We start from the raw sequence: 21068 nt of genomic DNA on the forward strand, positions 1-21068 counted from the left end.
AACTGTGTGTTTTTATTAGTATAATACTCTAGAGCACAGGTGTCAAAGTGGAGGCCCGGGGGCCAAATTTGGCCCGCTGCATCATTTTGTGTGGCCCGGGAAAGTAAATCATGAGTGCCGACTTTCTGTTTTACGATCAAATTAAAATGAAGATTATAGATGTATATTATATTTACTGATTTTCCCCCTTTTAAATCAATAATTGTCATTTTTTAATCAATTTTTTCTGTGTTTTTAGTTCAAAAATCATTTTGTAAAATCTAAAAATATATTTAAAAAAAAGCTAAAATAAACATTGTTTTAGATCTATAAAAAAATGAATATTCAGGGCTTTTAATCCAGTTCTTTTAATCCATTTATATAAAAAAATATCCAAATATTATATCTAAAATGGTCCGGCCCACGTGAAATCAAGTTGACGTTAAAGCGGCCCGCGAACCAACCCGAGACGGACACCCTTGCTCTAGAGGGATTATTTTATCTTTTTTTGTGGGTGGCTGTCAAAGCATTTTCATTGATCTCAATTATGAAAGATGATTCAAGATGACATTTATGAATTACAAACATGGTTTCCATGGATCAAATTTTCCATTTAGCTCCTTATGAGAGAGCAACAAGTGTAAAAACCACTGAAATATTCAAAAGGCTGAGTTCAAAACTCACATGTAAGCCTAAATCAATGCTCTTTTGAGAGTATTATAAAATAGAACAAATGTCTTCATTTTCAGTTTTTTCCTGATTCTGGTCCAATAACAAATTCTAGATTTTTAGCTAAAAAAAAGATGCATCTGAGCACTTTAACTAAGTGTTTGTGATTGTCTCCTTTACTAGTAGTTAGAAAAGCACCTTTGTTTTTCTTCATTTGTGTTTGTCCGACACCTTAACTGGCCTTCGCGACCATGCGACACTTTTTTTCTCCTTTGTCTCAGCATTGCTAATGTCGTTTTTTTTCCGTCCTTGAAAACAAACCATCCCCGAAACGTTTTTACTGAAGATGTCGACGTGTGACGCTCAAATAGGAAAAACCTTGGCAGGGCCCTTCTTAAAGGGCCAGCGACGTGATGACTTTTTGTACTCTGTGCTCACAAATGTGTGTGTACGTGTATATTTTTGTACATATGCCAAATTTTTATGTTGCTGAGGCGCTGTCCCAGCAGTGCGTGCGTGTGCACACGCACGCTTTGTCACGGCTTCTCTCTCGTTGACAATTTACAGGTGCAACCGTCATTTCAGAAAAAAAAGGCTCAATGAAGTTTGTCACTATATTGTATTGTTTTTTGCGTTGAATATTTCTGTTGACATGTGACTGATATGTCTTTATATGTCTCGTACGGTAGAAAAATCCAGAAAACAAAAGTAGCAAAAATGAGCAATAATTTACAGATGTAATAAATACCGGTATGTGTACTTCCATGTTCTTTCTCTCTTAAGAGTATCTGCTTCTGTTTGTGTAGTATTGTTTCAAATAGAGAGCATAAAGACTTCTTAAAAGCCACGTTTGGTGTCATTTATAATAAGCTAATTAATGTTTACATGGTTTATGGTGAATTCATGCACTAATTGACTAACTAGCATGACTAACTGATTGTTTTTAGTTACCAGGGTGCAAAGATTGCGATTGTAATCTCTTTAAACTCATCTTATTTTCAAGTGAAAAGGAAATTTATTCCTGTAGTTCTATCAAACCTGCATAAATCATTCATTTTGTGAAGAAAGTTGCTTTACAATTTTTCTCAGATTGATCTGTGTAATTATTTTTAGTGGATTCATGAAACAATCAATATGACAAATGTGGCCAAATGACCCAAAAATGCAATGTATAAATATATAGATAGAGTGAATGCTGGTCTTCCTGCAGATTTTTAATATATGCTCTTCTCCTGTAAGGCTGGATAAGCAAAGTGGGAACACCTGGGAATGTTGAACAATGTGTTCACTTCAACCTTGTTCCCAAAAAAAAGCTACAGGAGCTGCCTTAATTGCCTCCGGATGGTAACCCGAGCCCCCAGTGACTTTTTTTTTGCCAGTGTTTGGGAAGAGACCACAAGGAAGGGTGTTACTGGAGAGGCAATAATAAGGCCCAGATACTTCACAATTCTCTTCCAAACTAATATCACCAGGTTTGTACCACACCCTTACACACTTGAAGTACTATTGTAGTTAATATTTAAGCCTCACACACAGATGCAAGCACAAGTGGACTGGAAAAATAGGGAACAATGCTTTATAAAGTTCTTTATTTTCACTTCTAATTAAACTGATAATAAATCCTGAATTGATTGACAACCAATCACAGGGTGCAACAAGACAGACAACCAATCAGATTCATAGCAAAGGACAATTTAGAGCAAGGGTGTCAAACTCGGGTTTGTTCGCGGGCCGCAATAACATCAACTCGATTTCATGTGGGCCAGACCGTTTTAGATATAATATTTAGATTTTTTTTAAATTGGATTATAAGAAGTGGATCAAAAGCCCTAAATATTCCGTTTTTTATAGATATAAAACTGTTTATTTGAACTTTTTTTTTCTTAGTAAGGGAAAACATCTAATAATCATTTGTTTTTCATTTCAAATGGAAACAATTTCTTTTTAAATTATATTCAATATACTGGAAAACCGAAAATATTTTTATATATTTATTTTTATATTTTCCAAAATACTTTTTGACCTAAAAACACCAAAAGAAAAAAATGGATGAAATTACAATTATTGATTTAAAAAGGGGAAAATCAGGAAATATAATATACATCTATAATCTTCATTTGAATTTGATCCTAAAACAGAAAGTTGGCACTCATGATTTACTTACTCGGGCCGCACAAAATGATGCGGCGGGCCAGATTTGGCCCCCGGGCCGCAACTTTGACAGCTGTGATTTAGAGTGTTCAACCAGCCTACAAAATATATTTTTGGGGATGTGGGAGGAAAACCGGAGTACCCGGAGAAAACTCACACAGACACGGGGGGAAGATGCTATCAAAAATAATACATTTGAATCAGCAAATGCTCTACTATTCACATAAAAAGTGCATCACACATACAAATACTTGGGAAAAAAAACAATTATATTCATATTTGCTTCCCTTGTTGAGGTGTTGTTCAAACCCAGCCGGAAAAAATATGCCAACATGGCGGATTCTGCTGTGTGTGTTTTTTTTAATTGTTTTTTTTATGAACAGGCGCCACGTCTGACACGCCTCCAGGGCCGAGCGGGAGGACCTGAAAAACCAGCTGCCTCTGATGTAGGACTTTGAGCCCTACAAAGTAGAACACCTTCTATTATTCAATTGCACGCAAAGAGTGAGTGGCATCATTTGAATTTTATAACAAAATTGTATTTATTTATTGTCTCTTATTTCCTGCAACAGGCTTCAAGGTTGAGTAGGACCTCCACTGATCTTGAGTGGACTATGCCCCCTCTGTTCGGTGAGGGAGGGGGGTCGGTGAGAAGTACGCTCATCACCTTCTCATCTGGAGAAACGGACTTCTAACACAGTGGAGCTCCGGAGGTAAGTTATGCTTCTACTTTAATCCATTTTTTGGTGTTTTTTGGTGCTTTTTCCTCACTTAACTAAACAGATTTTCCTTTTTTTTTGGTTCTTCATAGTAACTCACTGCCAAAGCAGCCCTATTTTAGTGGGACATCCTTAAACCCTAAAAAGTAGGTATCTTATCACTTATAACTTATGAGCTGTTATTGACGGCTATGGAAGTGCAATCATCTTCAAATGTTTTGGACGTTCATTATGGTTGTTGAAAGTGTATTCGTTAATAAATTACCCTAAATTGCCATTTGAAACCTTTGGTCTGTCGGCAGAGGAAATACAAATCATATTCCTTATCTCATCTTTACCGCTGTTGTTTATTAGTATATTATCACTTTTATATATGCTTCAACTGGTGAGAAACTTTAGGTTAAAAAAAAAAAATCTAAATATTGAGTTTAGGGTCATCAAAAATAGAACATGTCACTTTAAGACTTAGGAAAGGGTCCTGAAATTGCTGAGTGTCAGATTTAGGCACGTAAATTGAAACAACACAATTCATTGGGTAACTATGACATTTAAAAGTACGGGTCAGTTTATAGTTCCCTTTTGACAGAGTCCTGGTTTGCAGACCATCAAAATGTTGTTTGCCTAAGGCACGTGTATCAATCTGGCCCGCCACATCATTTTGTGTGGCCCGGGAAAGTAAATCATGAATGCCGACTTTCTGTTTTAGGATCAAATTAAAATGAAGAGTATCGATGTATATTAAATTTCCTGATTTTCCCCCTTTTAAATCAATAATTGTAATTTTTTAATCAATTCTTTCTGTGTTTTTAGTTCAAAAATCATTTTGTAAAATCTAAAAACATTAAAAAAAGTTAAAATAAACATTGTTTTAGATCTATAAAAAAATGAATATTAAGGGATTTTAATCCAGTTCTTTTAATCCATTTATTTAAAAAAAATCAAAATATATCTAAAATGGTCCGGCCCACGTGAAATCAAGTTGACGTTAAAGCGACCCGCGAACCAACCCGAGTCTGACACCCCTGGCCTAGGGTGAAAGTGCGTCACATGAGGATATGTGGAAAAATATAGAGATTAGTATCACACGGTGACTAGGAAGCACCGTCCCATGACCCTTTACCTGATGCATGCAAATACATCTACCTGCGGATTTATAATTTCGTCATTTGCAGCTGGGTATGATGACAATTGAGCTTTTGTCGAGTCAATGATGATGACAAAACCTATGTCCAATTATTATTATTATTATTATTATTGTTATACATAATGAATGCCATTAAATTGCCTTGTAATGATGAGTCACTATAACAGAGCTTTTGTACTATGAAGGGAGTGATAGAAACATTTTTCAAATAATATTTTGTTGCGAAACAGCAAACAGTTTTATTTCCCCCAAAACATAACATCCTTTTTCAAAACCTTCACATGAATCCGAACAATTTTAACCACGTGTGTGCTGCATAATGACAGGCCTAACAATGCCTAACCAGCAACAAACCACTTATCAGGACCTGTCGCCTCTGCAAACATTCCCCATTAAATATGTTGCCTTTAATGTGCAGGGTTAATTATATGTCAACACCGCCAGTGATTGTCACGTCATGTTTTCCCCTCCAGCGAGAGAAGAGAACACAACGCTACCGCCGTGGAAAATTAATTTCAGTCGAAAAAATGCAATCGGTCACAATTGGAATGACAGCACAAAGTTAAAAAAAAGACCAAGCCGTGTGAACGTTGTTTTTTTCATTATGTGAACATCAAGAGTAAAAAATGTCATCACGTTTAATATTCCCGCAATAGATTTTTGAAGCATGCAGGTGACCGACCTGCTTGGCAGTGATCTTACACTTTTCATTTATCATAAAACACGTGTCAAAGTGGCGGCCCGGGGCCAAATCTGGCCTGCCACATCATTTTGTGTGGCCCGGGAAAGTAAATCATGAGTGCCGACTTTCTGTTTTAGGATCAAATTAAAATGAGTATAGATGTATATTAAATTTTCTGATTTTCCCCCTTTTAAATCAATAATTGTCATTTTTTTAATCCATTTTTCTGTTTTTAGTTCAAAAATCATTTTGTAAAATCTAAAAATATATATAAAAAAAGCTAAAATAAACATTGTTTTAGATCTATAAAAAATTGAATATTCAGGGCTTTTAATCCAGTTCTTTTAATCCATTTGTAAACAAAAAATCTAAATATATCTAAAATGGTCCGGCCCACATGAAATCAAGTTGACGTTAAAGCGGCCCGCGAACCAACCCGACCGAGTCTGACACCCTTGTCATAAAAGGTATTTTGATTAACCCCTTACTGACTATGTTTTGCACTTTTTTTGTTTATTTTACAAACAAAATGCAATCAAATTAAATGAAGTATCCCCTGAGGAGACAGTGGGACAATAAACGATATTTGACAGTTTTTTTTTGTTGCTTTGCAGGTGTTAAAGATGCAAACTTCAACCCCCTCACCCCAAAACACAACAAACAGCATCACCAAATCCAGAGAACAAATCCTCATCCAGAGTAAGCGCCTTCTCATGACGCTTTCCTTAAACCATGTCACTCAGATTACATTTTGTTGTTTTTCTCCCAGGTTCTGGCGCAATGATCGCTGTCATCGTTATCGGGATCATCGTCATTCTCACCATTCTTCTCTTCATCTTGAAGACATACAACAAGTACGACCACATTCCTTTTCAATGATGCATGGCAACTATATAAGGAATAAACAAATAAACACACAGTCTGACGATAAGCCTGGGAAAACTTTCTAAGATGGAGACACTTTTTTGCTTAATTTTTTCAGGCGGACACACACGTCCCGACTCCTGGGATCCAACGGGGTTGCCAAACCTGCTAAGATGCCCCAGGCCTCAGTTCCGACCGTCCCCATGGCCCCCATCGGGGTCAATTCCGTGTCTGGCGGGGTCTCTTATTCCAACTCCGGCTCGTCAGAGTGGCCCAGAACAGAAGTGAGCTCTGTGGACCGCACGGAACAAGAGTTCAGCGTGGCTAACCGTTCCACGGCGGTGAGCATCCACAACACGTAACACCTCCTATAAAGGTTGACTGACACACCTGCCACTATAGATGGAATTCTGTGGAAACCCGATTTGGTTGTTGTTGTACAGAGACGAAATGTGAACAAAAAGACATGATAAAACAGCTTCGGGGTGAATGTGAAGTGAGGCTGCTTTTGGTCCTACGAGTCAGTGTTTGTGCATCATTTTTGGAATAGATAATAATATTAGCACTGGTTTATCATTTCTTTAAATTTGTATGGCATTTTTTTAGTCATTTGTCCATTTCCATCATGTTTATTTTGATGTCAACCCATTTTGCACTTTACTTTTCATGGGTTTCTCTATTAGTAGTGGTCCTTTTACATATTTGACGGCATTATAGGAGAATGAAATGCTATGTTTTATGTAATGGTTGAGAAATGTAAATTTGATGCAAATAAAAGTGAATAATTCAGTTTTCAAATGTGCCCAATGATTGACTGATGTCCAGTCCACATTAGGCATAACTGCTGTGACAGACTCAGACTACAGGTTCTAATTTCACAAATTTATAATTTACAAAATTTAGCCCATATTTTATGCCATTGTTATTAATATTTTGTTTTTAAAGAGCCTCGTTCGAGGTACAGAATTTGATCCAAATCCTGGTGAAGAAACGTCTGTTATTGCACCTCCTGTGGGCCACTAGTGGCTTAACAGTGCTTAAAGAACGTACTAATATCTCTACTCAAAGCTAGATGGGTAAAAGCGTAGCCGGTTGCGCAAGGCGGCAGTCATCTTGTGTCGGGGATTTCTAGCTCTAACGTGAGCATAATTTATTCATTGACTGCCTTGCATTTATCCAATTGCACCTTCCCAAATGACCGACAACGCTTGTCCCCTTTGGCTCGTAGCGCGTATCATACATGCACATAATAAGATATCTAAGAATCGAATCACCTGCAGTAGCAATCAAGAAAAACATCGTTGGTGACTAAAATAAACCTAATGAATTGACTGTACTTAAATCTGATCCAGGCTACTTGAGAAAGTGGTTTTTTTTCTTCAAATAGCAGCAGTGAATTGTGTTTTTACGTAGTTTTAGTCCTAAATTGAGAGTTTTGATACGTATGGAGAACACGTGACAATCAGCTGTCAACTACGGAATTGTTTGGTTACGATGGTGACTCTCGGTGGGTACTTTACATTGTCCTTGTAACTATTTTATAAATGCTTATTGTCTCATTGTCATTTTTTGGCGCTTATAACGCCACTATTATCATATCTGCCTCCATTAAACTAATGGAAACCCTATCTAGGTGACAAATAGCATCATACCCATTATGCTAAGGAAGTCAACTAGCTGCACTAGAACCTGACAGTTTATGTCTAAAGTGACAGTCATAGAACATAATAAGAAATGATCAAACGTGGCTAATTTTTATTTTTGACTTGTGTATGTGTTAAATAATAGCGGAGGTGCTGAGTCTCCTGCTGGTGTCCGTGTTATGGGGCTGCACCAACCCTTTCCTCAAGAGAGGAACGGAAGGTATCGAACATGTGAACAAGATGGGCAAAGTTGCTCAGTTTCTAGCTGAGATCAAGTTTCTGTTCTCTAATCTCAAGGTAAACACACTATTCCTTGTCAATATTTCCCTTATTCACATCAACTTTACATGAGTGTCCCTGTCATCCTCAGTATCTCATCCCGTTTGTCCTGAATCAAAGTGGCTCTTTGGTCTACTATTACACTCTTTCCACGACAGGTAAGATTTAATACTAGCCTCAAATATGACCAACATTTCAACAACAACAAAAAATCGGTCCAAGTTGTGTTTACACATGCATTAGTTAGCAGAATATGTGGATTGATCATGATTGACAAAGTGAAACAGATACCTGTACTTGTGTTTTTCTCTGAAAAGTTGCGTATTTTTTTATAGTGATCCAAAATGTAAGTTATTATTTTGAGGGGAAAATTGTAAATTGTAATATTAGAGAATTAAATAGTGTGGTTTGAAGGGTACAAAAAGTACAGATTTTCTTTTCTTTAAAAAAAAGATTTAATGTTTGAAATCAGTAAGGTCTCATGCTACACTTCATTTTTGTCTCTGAATTTTTTTTCCCATTTTCCATCTCTGTGTGATAATTTATGGAGGGAAAATGTTGTAACCTGTGGTAAAAATAGTTAAAAAATGGTTCTGAGAACACTTCGTATTGTTAAACATACATAGTTTCTGTTTTAATTCATCATTAGTTCATATTTTATTGGTCAATTGAAAAGCCATTACTCTTCACTTATTGCAAATAAGTATACATTTTCACGCAGACTTGTCATTGGCTGTCCCCGTGTCCAACTCACTCACTTTCTTGTGGACCCTTGTCACTGGCAAGTTGCTGGGTGAAAACTTTGGAGGCAAACGTGAGTCTTTTCTCAATTCATTTCTTTGCCTCTCCAAATAAGAACACCCCTATAGAAATTTTACCAGGTCTGTTAAAACCTTTTCTTTTTCTTTTTTTTGGAACCTTTATTCTCTCCAGAGGCCGTTGCCGGAATGTTCCTCACTATGGTTGGGATCACTTTGTGTATTATAAGCTCCATGGATGATGTCAGCACTCGGACTTAGTTCTGATCTAATGTTGCCTTGCCTTACGAGTTTAATGTAACCAATAAGTCAAGGTAGCAGGTAGACGTGCACTGACATATAAAATGAATGAATGTGCTTTACTTTTACATTTTATAAAGGGTGTCATTTCCATTTGAATTCTTCTTGACTTTGACCTGATGTCGGTCAAAATAAGTTCAACGCAGGTCAGTGCGTCAAGATCATTTACATTCAAACAAGGTGCTCGACGCTGACCATATTTCTGAGTGGAAGCAAACAAGCGCAGGCATTTCTGGGAGAGACTTGCGCAAAGTGAAAGCAAGAGGGACGCGGGTGGGTTCACGTAGGGTTCACTCCCACAATTTGACCAGATTTATCGAGCTCCATTTTGGCACACTTAGACGCCAATGTGAAAGTCATCTTCTTTAAGGCCTTTAGAGGACAAGTTCAAATGACAGTGTGGGAGCTGCTTAGTTTCTTAGACCGTCTTGAAATGTAGGTTTTACAGGCAAACAAAAATGTATTTCGATTCGGTCCCTGATACGGCTCACATATCAGCCATTAGTTGTCATCATTGCGTCTTCAAATGTTAAAATATGTATACTTTTCTGTAAAGGATTTTTAAATTTTTTTTTTTTTTTAATGACGTTGTAGTTTCTATTTTCCATATTGCGTATGGCATTATCCACTGTTTTACATGTTTGATCGTTGAGGGCCTGAAAAAAATGTATGTATTAAAATGCGTTCTTTGTGATATTTATTTGATGACTCATTGTTTTCATATACATCATGTTTAATATGATGACATAAATGTTTTATAAATCTGTGGCCCGCCAGGCTTATAAAACATTTCGTGAAATCCTAGACTCTTACCATTTTCTGAGCTAGATGCGTATAGCTGTTAGTAGACCTGTGTATCTGCATTTAAATTCATATTTAAAAAAATATATATAATTTTGATTTAATATTTTTATTTTTTTAGTCTTCCAGGAAAATATTTCATTACATAAACTAAGACATATACATTTATTGAAGCATTTGTTCTACTTTTTTTTTTATAGACAACCTGTTTATGAAAACAATCTTACAGTGTATGAAATTACTTTGCTGTCTAACACAGTTTGATAAAAGCAAATAAAGCGCTTTGGAGTGGTTATGAATGGTCTCTGATGAAGCATTCTCCATGATGGTGGTTTTGTTCGACTTTTGGACCATCCTGTAAAAGATGTATTTTTAACATTGCCAGAAGATCCCAGTTAATACCAAAACTATGACAGTTAGGCTTGCCTTTTCCTCTTCATATTCCAAACAATTTTTCTGAATTTCTCCGTGAGAATTGGTATTCTTCAAAGTCATCTTGTTAAGCGCAGCTTTCTATGAATAGAAACACAAACATCAGACAAAGTAGCGAGAACCCCAATAGTGTGTGAAGCTTGTACCAGATTTTCAGGGTTAAACTCTTCTTCTGTGCTTTGAACTATTGTCGTCTTTTCTTCTTCGTCTTGCTCAGATGGCTGAGATTACAACGATTGTACATTTTAGGATCCTTTTAATGCAAGTATAGAACTCTTTGGTAGAAGGTTTGCCTTGGTATTGCGTATACCTTCAATATATTGGGCAGAGCATCGTATGTGATATTCAGCTCTTCGTCCTCTATTATTTCGGCCACTCTCTTGAAAATAAACAACAACAACAAAAATTCATGTACACTTCAGTTCATGCGCTGCCACCTTCCAACTTAAAATAAACTGATGTAAATTCACAGCAAAACAATGTCAAGATGAATTTGACATGATTGGTCGTCAATCACCAAAGCCCCCAAAAGTATCCAGTAAACCTGATCAACAGGAAGTTCCGTGGCCGTATTCTCATCCTCCTGCACCTCCTCAGCTCCTCGGACCTCCTCTCTCCTTCTCCTCCGTACTCCGGGCTTGAAGATGCCACGATAGACTTGCGCGAAACATAGACAGCACGTTCAATTTTAGGTTAGAAAAGACGGCGTGTCGTGGGCTTGATGGTGGGTCTTAACCGGGTCCGTTGCTGTGGGGTGGTCTCGGGGTTCCTCGCAGTTTATTTGTTCTGACGGGCTTGGCGTAGAGATTGGATGTGTTGTCGGTTGTTGAGTCTGTCGTGTGGTGCTCTTCAAAACCTGTTGACTTCACTCTCCTCCCATCTGACTGAGAATAATAGTGTGTTGGACTTTAAATGACATGTTCACAGACAGAGATGCGCGGGGTAGCCAAAAAATTTACTCAAGATTAGCGTCACTTCAAAATAATATTATACTCAAGTAATAGTAATCAAAAAACAATGAAGCCAACGTTAAAAAAATATTGGATGCATTGGTACGTAATGGGGCTGCTATGTTACTTCAGGACTTGGACGACTTATTATAATGAATTTAGAAAAGCATCAGTTTGTGTTCGCAAAATTAAGTACTCTTTTGTTAATGAGTAAAGATTAAATTCAAAATGTACATTCAGCAGTCATGTGGTTTTACCTCTGGAGAATTGAGCAGAGCGGAGTCACTGCATTGGTCTTCTGGACCACTTCCTTCTTTCCTGTTCTACAACAAGTAGATACAAAAAGAACTGACTGAGAATCACTTTTTTTTTTCTTCTATCTTCAGTGTGAATATGTTTAAATATTCTCTTAAAGACAAGGGTGTGCTGACTTTTGTGTGATGTTACAGTAAGATAATGCAAACAAAACCCTTACAATATAAATGTCAAGAAACAAACATTACACATACATTACAATAGATTTTGCCATTTTTATGTAAAAACCCAACTCTGAAATTTTTGGCATTTAGACAATCATAAAATTACGAAGAGAATGTTTACGACCTGTTAATTATATTTTAATTTTTCGAATGTTTTGGGCAAAACTATGGAAATGACTACATATTTACCACATTTCTCTTCATTGTTTGTCTCCTTCGGGGGTAATACCTATAAAAAAAAGGAATTCAAGTGAAGGAAAATAAACTTAAAAAAACAAATTGACAGTTGGTTTAAACTGAGTTAAGCTCTAAATCTAGAATTTAAAGCACTATAGCAGAATAGGACCTCTCTGTGGTTTTCGAGGCCAGCAACTCCACGTACAGAAGCTTCTTGAATCTCTCGGTTCCCACGGCAACATAGCAGCGTCCGGTCTCCAGCTCTCCCGCCGAGGTCACCGTGACCCCCTCCACAGAACACAACCTGATATAGTAGCGCAGCGCTAATAACCGGTCCTTTTCATACCTACTGTTTATCCCCCCCCCCACTGACCTTCGCACGGCACCGGTGCGTAGGCTGACCTTTTCGGTGACCAGGCTGAGGATTTGCTCCAGGTCCCGTTGCATGCTGCGAGGAATGATGAATCGAAATGGGGGTGACAGCAGGTCCCCGTTGCGGAAAACACTGCGACATGACGTAACGGTGTCACGCAAATACTTTGTGTGAATTTGTGTGTGATTGAGCGAGTGGTCTTACTGTATGATACACGGCAGCGGAATAAATTTCCTCCATTTGGCTGAGACGTTGGGCCTCTGGATTATTTTTGCCTGCTGAGATATTCGAATAATCAATCATGTTTCTACAACATGCACCAGATTGATATGCAATTTTACACGTGTCAAAAGCTTGAAATTCTTTTTACACCAATTACTTCTTCCATAAATACTCTGTCAGAACAGCAGCACTTTGTAATCCAAGATTTTTTTGGTTTGGTTGTGTAGGATGTATTTGTAGTAAGAAACAGAAGAGTTGGTTAAGTTTTGGGAGTAAAAAGGCCAAAGGTCACAGTGATCAGAGCAGGATTTTTTTTTAGCATAATATAAGAACGAACGAACAAAATACTTTCATATTTGCAGGATAGGTTCGCAATATGAAATGAAAGATGTGATTATGTTTTGCAATGAAGTCAAAGGTCACAGAAGTCAGAAAATGAGCTTTGATACAGTAATACCTTGACATACGAGTGCCCCGAAACACTAGGAATTTGAGATACGAGGAAAATTCCGAGCAAATATTTGCCTTGAGATACGAGCATACGAGACAGCCAGGTGGCAACCACATCTCCCCCATGTAAAGATCTCTACTAGCACTGGGCGCATTTTTTTAGTCGGTGCAGAATTAAGGGAAACACTGGTTTCAAAGCAAACCGGTGCAATGAAGGGTAATGCGAAGAAAAGGCAGAAGGAAACGAACTACAAACTTTTATGATTGACTATAAAGCTGATCAAACATTGTCAAGCATTCATTAGGGTGCGATTGAGGACTAAGATATATGTGACATTTACAGTGTCCGTGATGGACACAAACTGGCTATACTTGAAGCATGAGAGCACGCTTGCTACAGTGCTCCACAGCAACCACAACACTAGGCATGCGAGTGCTCCGCAGTGCACGTAACGGGGCACATGTCCAAGGCAAACACATTTACTTAAATAATGCTGACCAACGAAGAAGGAACACTCTTGGCTTGAAAACAAAGAGACACCTTACCACATGCTCCAAATACAAAGTCAGCACTTGCACTGCTGTGATTGGAAATTTGTTCTATTTTTTGAAGGAAAGAGCTAAAACTTTGTGACTAAAGTATTGAAAGTTTGAGAATTATGACAACACTGTATGTACGTTCTGCGAGTTGTCTCTTAAATTGACCAGTTTATTCACACAATATTAAATGTTAAGTCTTGCAACAGTGTTAAAACAACCAATGTTGTCATAATTAACTTGTAAATTTTATTCAGTCTTGATTTCTCTCAAAATTATAATTTCTATCCTATATTGTTAAATTGTACGACTCGTAATATTATGTTTAGATTCATTTTTGTAGTATGAGATGCTTAAATTCGTACAGCTTGGGTCCCTTAACTATGAGCTTTTTTTTATACCTGGCGACATGAAAAAATGTAATCGCTAGAAAATTTCTAAAAACATTAGTTCCTTTTTCCAACTAAAATATCAAATATCTATCGCTATAAGTTAATCAACAATGAAAATGAATATCTTAGAGCTGTAAAGTCTATTTTTAGTCCTAGTTGACTTAGTAGGATGTCCACGGGCGCATTCCTTTGGTTAAGGTTTTTTCGATGAATAAGTAATGGAGCGAGAAGTAAGCCTTAACACATTTAATAATGAGAAAGATGAGACCACTTACCTGAGTTTCTTCCCTTGCCGCCGGCTGCTTTTTTACCCCCGTGTTGATGTAGCTGTAGCATAAACACAGCCCAAGTCAAAAGAATCCTAGCAAAGTGTCAAAACCTTGCTCATGTTTGCTAAGCAACTTCATGGCTCAGAAAGCAAGCTCTAAAATACAATTAAAAACTGTCCAAGATCAAAACGTCATTTCACAAGCAGCTCATTAATGTCAGGCGACACAGCTGGCTGGCTCCGTGCTTCCCAAGAGCCATGTTTGGCTCATGAGCCCCGCTCTTCAATAGAGCTTTTTTTGTTGGTACAATTCAGAATATTGACAAACGTGACAATCAACCAACCCTTTTGCTACTTACTCAAGTTTCTTGAACTTCTCAAAACCCGCGGCAACATACTGGGCCCCCGTCCTCAGGTCCTGGAGGTCGGCGACCTTGTGGCCCTGTCTGGGGGTGTACAAGGTCCTGACAGCCAGCGGGGCCCCAATATTGTGTGTCACTTCATTGAGGAAAGCCTCCATGGTGGACACTTGCCGCTGGTTGATGACAAACCGCCGACCGCTGAAGAAGGGGTCCCCGTTCCGGTACACCACTACGCTCTTCACCGGGGGGAGCGCCGTCATGGTGGCCATCTGTGAACCCCCTACTCTTGCTAAACACACACACATTCCAGAAATTCACTATCAACTCAGTGGCAACCATTCACAATCATTCATTTCATTCAGAATAGTTCAGACATTTTCCATATTCCTAATTCCGAGGATTCAATCTCACAACTATTTTCCACATTCCTCAACTTCCAAATTTTTCACAGTAAAATCCCAACATTTAAAAGCATTTTTTTTTCATATTTACCACCACTTTGCACATTTCTTCGCCGGTTTAAACCATTCTTTAAAAAGTTTCGTTCACTCGAGACAAATAATCAGACTATTAATCACATTTCTCAAATTCCCATATTTTCCACAGCCTTTCAATTCAGCGTCAGCTCTTGAGCATTCAAACGAAATTCCTATAGAAACGATATTGTCGGGTTAAATTTATCACACGCTCTACAGATACACACCCCGAATTGAAGATGGAGAAGAATCCCCTCGGTGCTGTAGTGGTGGTGGTACATTCACTACCTTCTTCTCAAACTGACACACGCACACACTACAGCAAACAGCCGTGTGTATTTCCTGGTTGCTATGACGCCACGGCAAGCAGTGAGTGGCTTTGATGGCCAAACCATTGGGAGCAAGCACAACAAAAGCCACACGGAGTGGGTAGTGGGCGGGAGGTGGATGGGAGCCTTTCGCGTGCACGCAGCTGGGCCAATATGATAACATGGTCTTTTAGTTGGGAAAATTTGAGCACTTTGATTTCAGGTTTTGAGATGTGCAACTCAATTCCTGTTAAAACACTCAAATGATTAATTGTAATTATATATTTTTGTCGAACGTATTCATAAAAGGTTCTGTGATCGAGGGTTCAATTTCTGGTGGGTTGCGCACATTTAAACACACAATTTATCATTAGGAATTCAAAAGATCTTGACTTTTTTTGGGGCCCATGGTGAAAAATAAAGAATAGTCACTTTAAGAACATTGTTTTGGGTGATGTTTGATTTTTTTTTAATTTTGCGTTTAATAGCTTATTTATTTTGTAACCTGAGGCAAAATTTTCCTAATTGGGTGTTTTGTAACCCAAATATTTTGTATGTAGAGGTACCACTATATCTCAAATTGCACATCCTTTTGTTATGACATCATTAACACTCATAATCTCATGCACCTAAACATGAGTCTATCAGTGTGTTTGAGCGTGGGTATAATTGATTATTTTAGGTTTAAACATTATTTTGTCTGTTACCAGAAGTCTAAGAAATTCACCATTTTCACACTTAAATAATTTAAACAACCGTCTTTTGTATGCACGTCATTTATCTTTTTCATTTTCCCCAAAGTTAAAATAGTGTTGAAAAAATTCTACTCTGATGGCGCTGGGCATTGATCTAAGCCATATTTATTTTCACATTAGCAGATACAAATCCAATTTATGAAAGAAGAACTTTGAATTGAAAAAAAAACATTTTAAAAGGAACAAATTGTCAAAATTGAAATTATGTCACTGTATGGAAAACAGAACATTTAAGTGCGTTATTATTACAGAACTAGTTCCATCCATCAGATTCATACATTAAAAAAATGACAAGTACTGTAAAAAATATTTATTCTTAGTTTTTTTACAAATACAATACAAAATATACAGTTAAATGTGTAAAATATATCCTATACAGCTGAACATATCATTTTTTAAATCACAAAAAAACAATTGACTGACATCATATTGGTAATCACAGCAAGGTCCACGTCAACGTATGGTTAGTTTATCCTTCAGAGACAAGTACTGTAAAGAGACAAAAAGAAAAGTGATTAAAATCCACTGAAAGCGTCATTAAATTATAAAATCATTCATGAAAAAAGGAACCAGTAATTGTGAATGGCAACACATTATTTGTAGTAAATAAAACAGCATCCCAAACAAGTACAAAAGCTGCACGTTTTGACCCTGGCAAGCCAGCGAGCACAAACTGAACGTGGTGTGAAAAAAAGGCCGCTAGTACTCATTAAATAAATAACGCGGCTGACTTACTGAGATCCCATAAATGTCAGCGTAGTAAATCTCTAGCATTGGCCTCGTGGTGGAGCCCCAGCGCTGATTAAATGAAGGGAAATACTACATCACCAGCTCACCTTTTTCCTGCTGTCAATGGCCTGCTGCAGCCACAGCAGCTCCATGGTCAGGGCGTCTCTATGGCAACGCAGGGCCTCCGGAGTAGGGGGCACGTCCTGGGCCGAGCGGTACTGTGGCCAATCTGGAGGAGACAAAAGTATACAGTAAAAAAAGTACTACTATATTAAATATGGAACCAGCAGATATGCAGTTTTGACCTTGGGATGCACCTTTTTGTGATGGTCCTTCGACCTTGTCATATGTGGGATATTTTCGAGTATGTACTTCAATTAAATTGAAAAAAAAAAGTATTTCATAGATTATCTGCCATGGATGCCCAAAAAAAATTCAAATCATTTTAAAAGACAGGAATTTTTTCACTACTTTTTGTCACCGTTAGTCTCTTAATCAATATGAAGTGGACATTTTTCATGCTGATTGCCAGCCAATAAATTACTAACCAGTACAAGAGTTGCAAGGTAAGTACCTTTTTGAGGAAGACTGTTCATACTACTCCAGATGGAAGTAGAGTCCATCGCGCTCTCCAGAACCTCTACAGGGCTTAGGTTCTGACTGTCTTCGAGAACTTGACTGCTTTGTAAACACGCATTTTCTTGTGGTGGAACTCCCGAGGCATCTTTTTGTGGTTCTATGGTCTGAAAACAGTGACTCAGTTCTCCATTTTCAGACGATGGACCTACGTCTCCTGCTACTGGGTTCTGCGAACTGATGCTGACGTCTGATCCTGGATCTTTCCTGGGTAGAGGCCCATCCTGGTGAAAAAGAAGGCATTAGAAAGGTGTGCAATGGTGGAAAAAATGATGGTGCAGGTAGACAGACTTGCCGTGTCTTTGAAGTGGGGGGTTGGGATGATTGCGTTGTTCCACTCCAAGTGGTTCAACGTGCCATCAATCTCTTTTACGACCTCCTCAAAGTCCGCACGTGCACGACGCAGTTCTGCTCTAACTAGATGACCGCGTGCATGCGCCTGTAGAGAATACATACACATGAGATAGACGTTAATGTTGTTCTGGACAATAGATTACAGTTGGTTTAAGAAGTCATTTGACAAAGAGAATAATTACGATGGCAAATTGGATCACACGTCAGTAGAATATGTATGCTCCAGTTAAAGTCAAGCTGTCATCCAATTTATTTTGTCAATTTGTGAGTGCTAAAAAAACTATTTTGTTACTTTAATATCTGACGTATAGGTCTGTTGTTACACTTAACTTGATATCTGTTGTTTTAATTCCATGTAAAATCAGTCTAGACTATTTCTACCATATTTAAGATAGTTTAAACTAATTGTCAAAAAATATTTACATGTCCTTCCACCGAGATGGCTAGAAAAAGCCATATATTTAGTTATAGCGAGATATGCACACACGAATCAGACTACAAGTGATGTCAATGCTAACAGCTAGCATCCTGCAGCGTTTATCACAGTTGTACCGCACAACCGATTCTTAAAGTGGTGCATTGATCGCCATTTACACACTATAAAGAAGAATAACGTAGGATCAGCATTAGTAATGACGATATTACCTGGAAAAGTATAAGTGTTTTTTCCCAGTCAGGACTGTCCATCACTATGGTAACGTGACAGAGAAAAGTGGTAGTGTTGTGTGTACTTCCGGGTCAAGTTTGAAATATTAAAGATGAACTTTATTTTTTTAATGTCATGTTAGCAATAGTTCGGGTTATGTTTATCTTATATATACTCTACAAATTTATTTTAGAGTTAAACACAACAAATTCAATGTCTTAAAGATTGACCTCGACTTTCCTGAGCGTAGGAGCGGTTTTAGTTTGAAAACAGTGAACCGGAAACGAGCAAATGTTTGGCTCTTCAATTAGCTCTCGCACAACTCCCAGAAACTTGTATTTACGCCATGACTGGAAAAAATGAGCGCTTCTTCTAACCAGAGGACTTTATTTCAAACTTGGGGTGCAAGCTCTCCTCCCAGAAACGTTGCTCAATCTAAAAAAGAAAGGAAAAAAGCCGCTGGACGGCGCAAAGCGAGCCAAAGCGATGCAGCCCAGAGACCTGCACCAAATCCACTGTGTTCTGAAGTAAGATCGTTCACCCCAAGAGATGCTCCTGAAGAGATAAGTCATTCCACAGAAACTCCTAAACCTTCTGCTTATGAAGATGAAGATGAAGATGACGACCTCATGGTGGTCGCTGTCATCGAAGCAGAAGAGAACCTGCAACGTGATCAGGACAGTTTACCCCAAAATGAGCAGCTCACATGTCCCACGCCATCAGTTGGGAAGATCACTTATCCAGACTTCCCTGGTTTTGACAGCTCTTCTGCAACCGTGTGGATTTACCCCACGAACTACCCAGTCAGGGAATACCAGCTCCACATGTCACAGGCCGCCTTGTTCCAAAATACACTAGTATGCCTTCCCACAGGTTTGGGCAAGACATTCATCGCCGCCGTTGTGATGTACAATTTCTACCGTTGGTATCCAGCTGGGAAGATCGTCTTCATGGCGCCCACCAAGCCACTCGTGGCGCAGCAGATTGAAGCCTGCTACAATGTGATGGGCATCCCCCAGGAGCACATGGCTGAGCTGACGGGTACGCAAACATCCACAAATCCTGCGCACATTACTTAGGAAATGTGGCACATGTCCGTCTTAATAAAAGCCGTTGCCTGTTTTCTTTTCTGAAGGCAGCACAGCGGCCCATCGGAGGCAGGAAGTGTGGCGGTCCAAGCGCATCTTCTTCCTCACGCCTCAGGTGATGATGAACGACCTTTCCAGAGACTCTCGCCTGGCGCCGCAGATCAAGTGTTTGGTGATCGACGAGGCACACAAGGCGCTGGGCAATCATGCTTACTGTCAGGTATGTTGGATGTCACGCTTCACGGGTCGTCAAGGCATTTTTAGAGTTTCAAATGAACAGATTTCATGTAACAGAGTTCAAAATTAGCGGCTTCGAGTCCTAAAAATACGTTATCTGATTTTTTCGCTCCAAATCGGGAATCAAACCAAGTCCACAACTGTACCATGGGGGTGCTGGAATCTATGATAGCTAACTATGGGTAGTCCAGCAGGGTTCACTCCGAATTGGTTGCCAGCCAATAGCATGGCACAAGGAGATGAAGATGCGTGGATTCAAATCATGGGACAATATCCAGTGTTCAATCACCTTACCATGCACGTTTTTAGGATGTGGGAGGAAACCGTAGTACCCGGAGAAAACCCAAGCGTGCAAACTCTACACAGGAATTTGGGCTAACCATTTACCCTGAGATGCCAAGTTCCCAATATCAATTTGACAAAACGAGTGAGGAATACAACTTAAAAATAACCAAAGAATATGAATTATCTTTCTTCAGTTAGTATAACTAATAGTTTTTTTTAAGTCTAATGTAAAAGGATTCAGTGCTATTTTTTTAGGGGCCCAATGAGTCACTCATATGATTACTACAACGGTCACAACTGATCACCTATTTGAAGTCAGACAAGTCAATCAGTCGAAAAATAAGATTAGCATTTCAATTTGCATCATGTCATGTCGCCTTACACAGGTGATCAGACAGCTCAGCTGTCAAACTCGGCAGTTCCGCGTGCTTGCCCTCAGTGCCACTCCAGGGGGAGAAACAAAGGTGGGATTTTCATCCTTTTCTTTCAATAATCTATGACAAACACTGAAAACTAAACGCCGTCTCCGTGCAGTCGGTGCAGTGTGTGATCTCCAATCTTCTCATCTCACACATTGAGCTGCGCTCAGAGGAAAGCCCGGACATCCTCGCCCATTCGTACCAGCGCTGCGTGGAGAAAATAGTGGTGCCCATCGGGGACATGCTGGCTTCCTATCAGACTCGCTACCTGCAGGTAGGTCCACCTTTGTGGTTTTTATTTTCCATTACAAATGTGAACGGATCAGCTCGGACTTTTCGATGTTTTGCTGCCTCGTAGTGGTCATGACATTCTTTGCATGTTCAGTGTTTCAAAATTCCAACGAAAGGCCTAAGAGTACTTAAACCCTAAACCTCTTAAGTTTTTTGTTTTTATTAATAATAAGTGTTTTTTATTGTAAACCTCTCTCATATTGTACACAGTTT

General features: G+C 38.7%; 5 protein-coding genes across 9 annotated transcripts in view; 3 read left to right on the plus strand and 2 right to left on the minus strand.

Moving 5' to 3' along the window:
* Positions 1-423: 423 nt before the first annotated feature.
* On the plus strand, positions 424-7006 carry ncmap (non-compact myelin associated protein). Of its 2 annotated transcripts, none has more exons than XM_077621774.1 (7): positions 424-2120; positions 3183-3303; positions 3372-3512; positions 3611-3664; positions 5959-6043; positions 6114-6198; positions 6327-7006. In XM_077621774.1, the coding sequence occupies exons 5-7, from the start codon at positions 5968-5970 to the stop codon at positions 6568-6570; spliced, it is 405 nt and encodes a 134-aa protein (XP_077477900.1). In that variant the 5' UTR covers positions 424-2120; positions 3183-3303; positions 3372-3512; positions 3611-3664; positions 5959-5967; the 3' UTR covers positions 6571-7006. The 2 variants fall into 2 exon arrangements, with proteins under 2 accessions (XP_077477900.1, XP_077477901.1); XM_077621775.1 differs by having other exon boundaries at positions 3183-3267.
* A 363-nt stretch (positions 7007-7369) lies between these two features.
* tmem234 (transmembrane protein 234) lies at positions 7370-10298 on the plus strand. Its single transcript, XM_077621777.1, has 5 exons — positions 7370-7715; positions 7997-8148; positions 8222-8288; positions 8852-8944; positions 9064-10298. Exons 1-5 carry the CDS (start codon positions 7703-7705, stop codon positions 9147-9149), a joined length of 411 nt encoding a protein of 136 aa, XP_077477903.1. The 5' UTR covers positions 7370-7702; the 3' UTR covers positions 9150-10298.
* dcdc2b (doublecortin domain containing 2B) lies at positions 10126-15433 on the minus strand. Of its 3 annotated transcripts, none has more exons than XM_077620925.1 (14): positions 15335-15433; positions 14629-14920; positions 14277-14328; positions 12605-12675; positions 12401-12532; positions 12197-12331; positions 12040-12079; positions 11629-11694; positions 11158-11305; positions 10966-11078; positions 10732-10800; positions 10568-10642; positions 10416-10502; positions 10126-10344 (listed from the first exon to the last, which is right to left on the minus strand). In XM_077620925.1, the coding sequence occupies exons 2-14, from the start codon at positions 14898-14900 to the stop codon at positions 10282-10284; spliced, it is 1323 nt and encodes a 440-aa protein (XP_077477051.1). In that variant the 5' UTR covers positions 14901-14920; positions 15335-15433; the 3' UTR covers positions 10126-10281. The 3 variants fall into 3 exon arrangements, with proteins under 3 accessions (XP_077477051.1, XP_077477052.1, XP_077477050.1); XM_077620926.1 differs by having other exon boundaries at positions 12233-12331; positions 12605-12678; XM_077620924.1 differs by having other exon boundaries at positions 12605-12678.
* A 1148-nt stretch (positions 15434-16581) lies between these two features.
* On the minus strand, positions 16582-17989 carry iqcc (IQ motif containing C). The gene is made up of 4 exons (XM_077621422.1): positions 17831-17989; positions 17474-17759; positions 17007-17128; positions 16582-16659 (listed from the first exon to the last, which is right to left on the minus strand). The coding sequence occupies exons 1-4, from the start codon at positions 17987-17989 to the stop codon at positions 16624-16626; spliced, it is 603 nt and encodes a 200-aa protein (XP_077477548.1). The 3' UTR covers positions 16582-16623.
* Positions 17990-18819: 830 nt separating this feature from the next.
* The window catches only part of fancm (FA complementation group M), a 32384-nt gene continuing 30135 nt past the window's right edge, over positions 18820-21068 (plus strand). For both annotated transcript variants that reach the window (XM_077621266.1, XM_077621267.1), the window contains exons 1-4: positions 18820-19576; positions 19671-19843; positions 20532-20609; positions 20680-20838. In XM_077621266.1, the coding sequence (XP_077477392.1) occupies positions 18895-19576; positions 19671-19843; positions 20532-20609; positions 20680-20838 (1092 nt within the window). In that variant the 5' untranslated portion in view covers positions 18820-18894. The remainder of the gene's footprint in view (positions 19577-19670; positions 19844-20531; positions 20610-20679; positions 20839-21068) is intronic.

The sequence above is a fragment of the Stigmatopora argus genome, chromosome 15, assembly GCF_051989625.1.
Source record: "Stigmatopora argus isolate UIUO_Sarg chromosome 15, RoL_Sarg_1.0, whole genome shotgun sequence".
Classification (NCBI taxonomy): domain Eukaryota; kingdom Metazoa; phylum Chordata; class Actinopteri; order Syngnathiformes; family Syngnathidae; genus Stigmatopora; species Stigmatopora argus.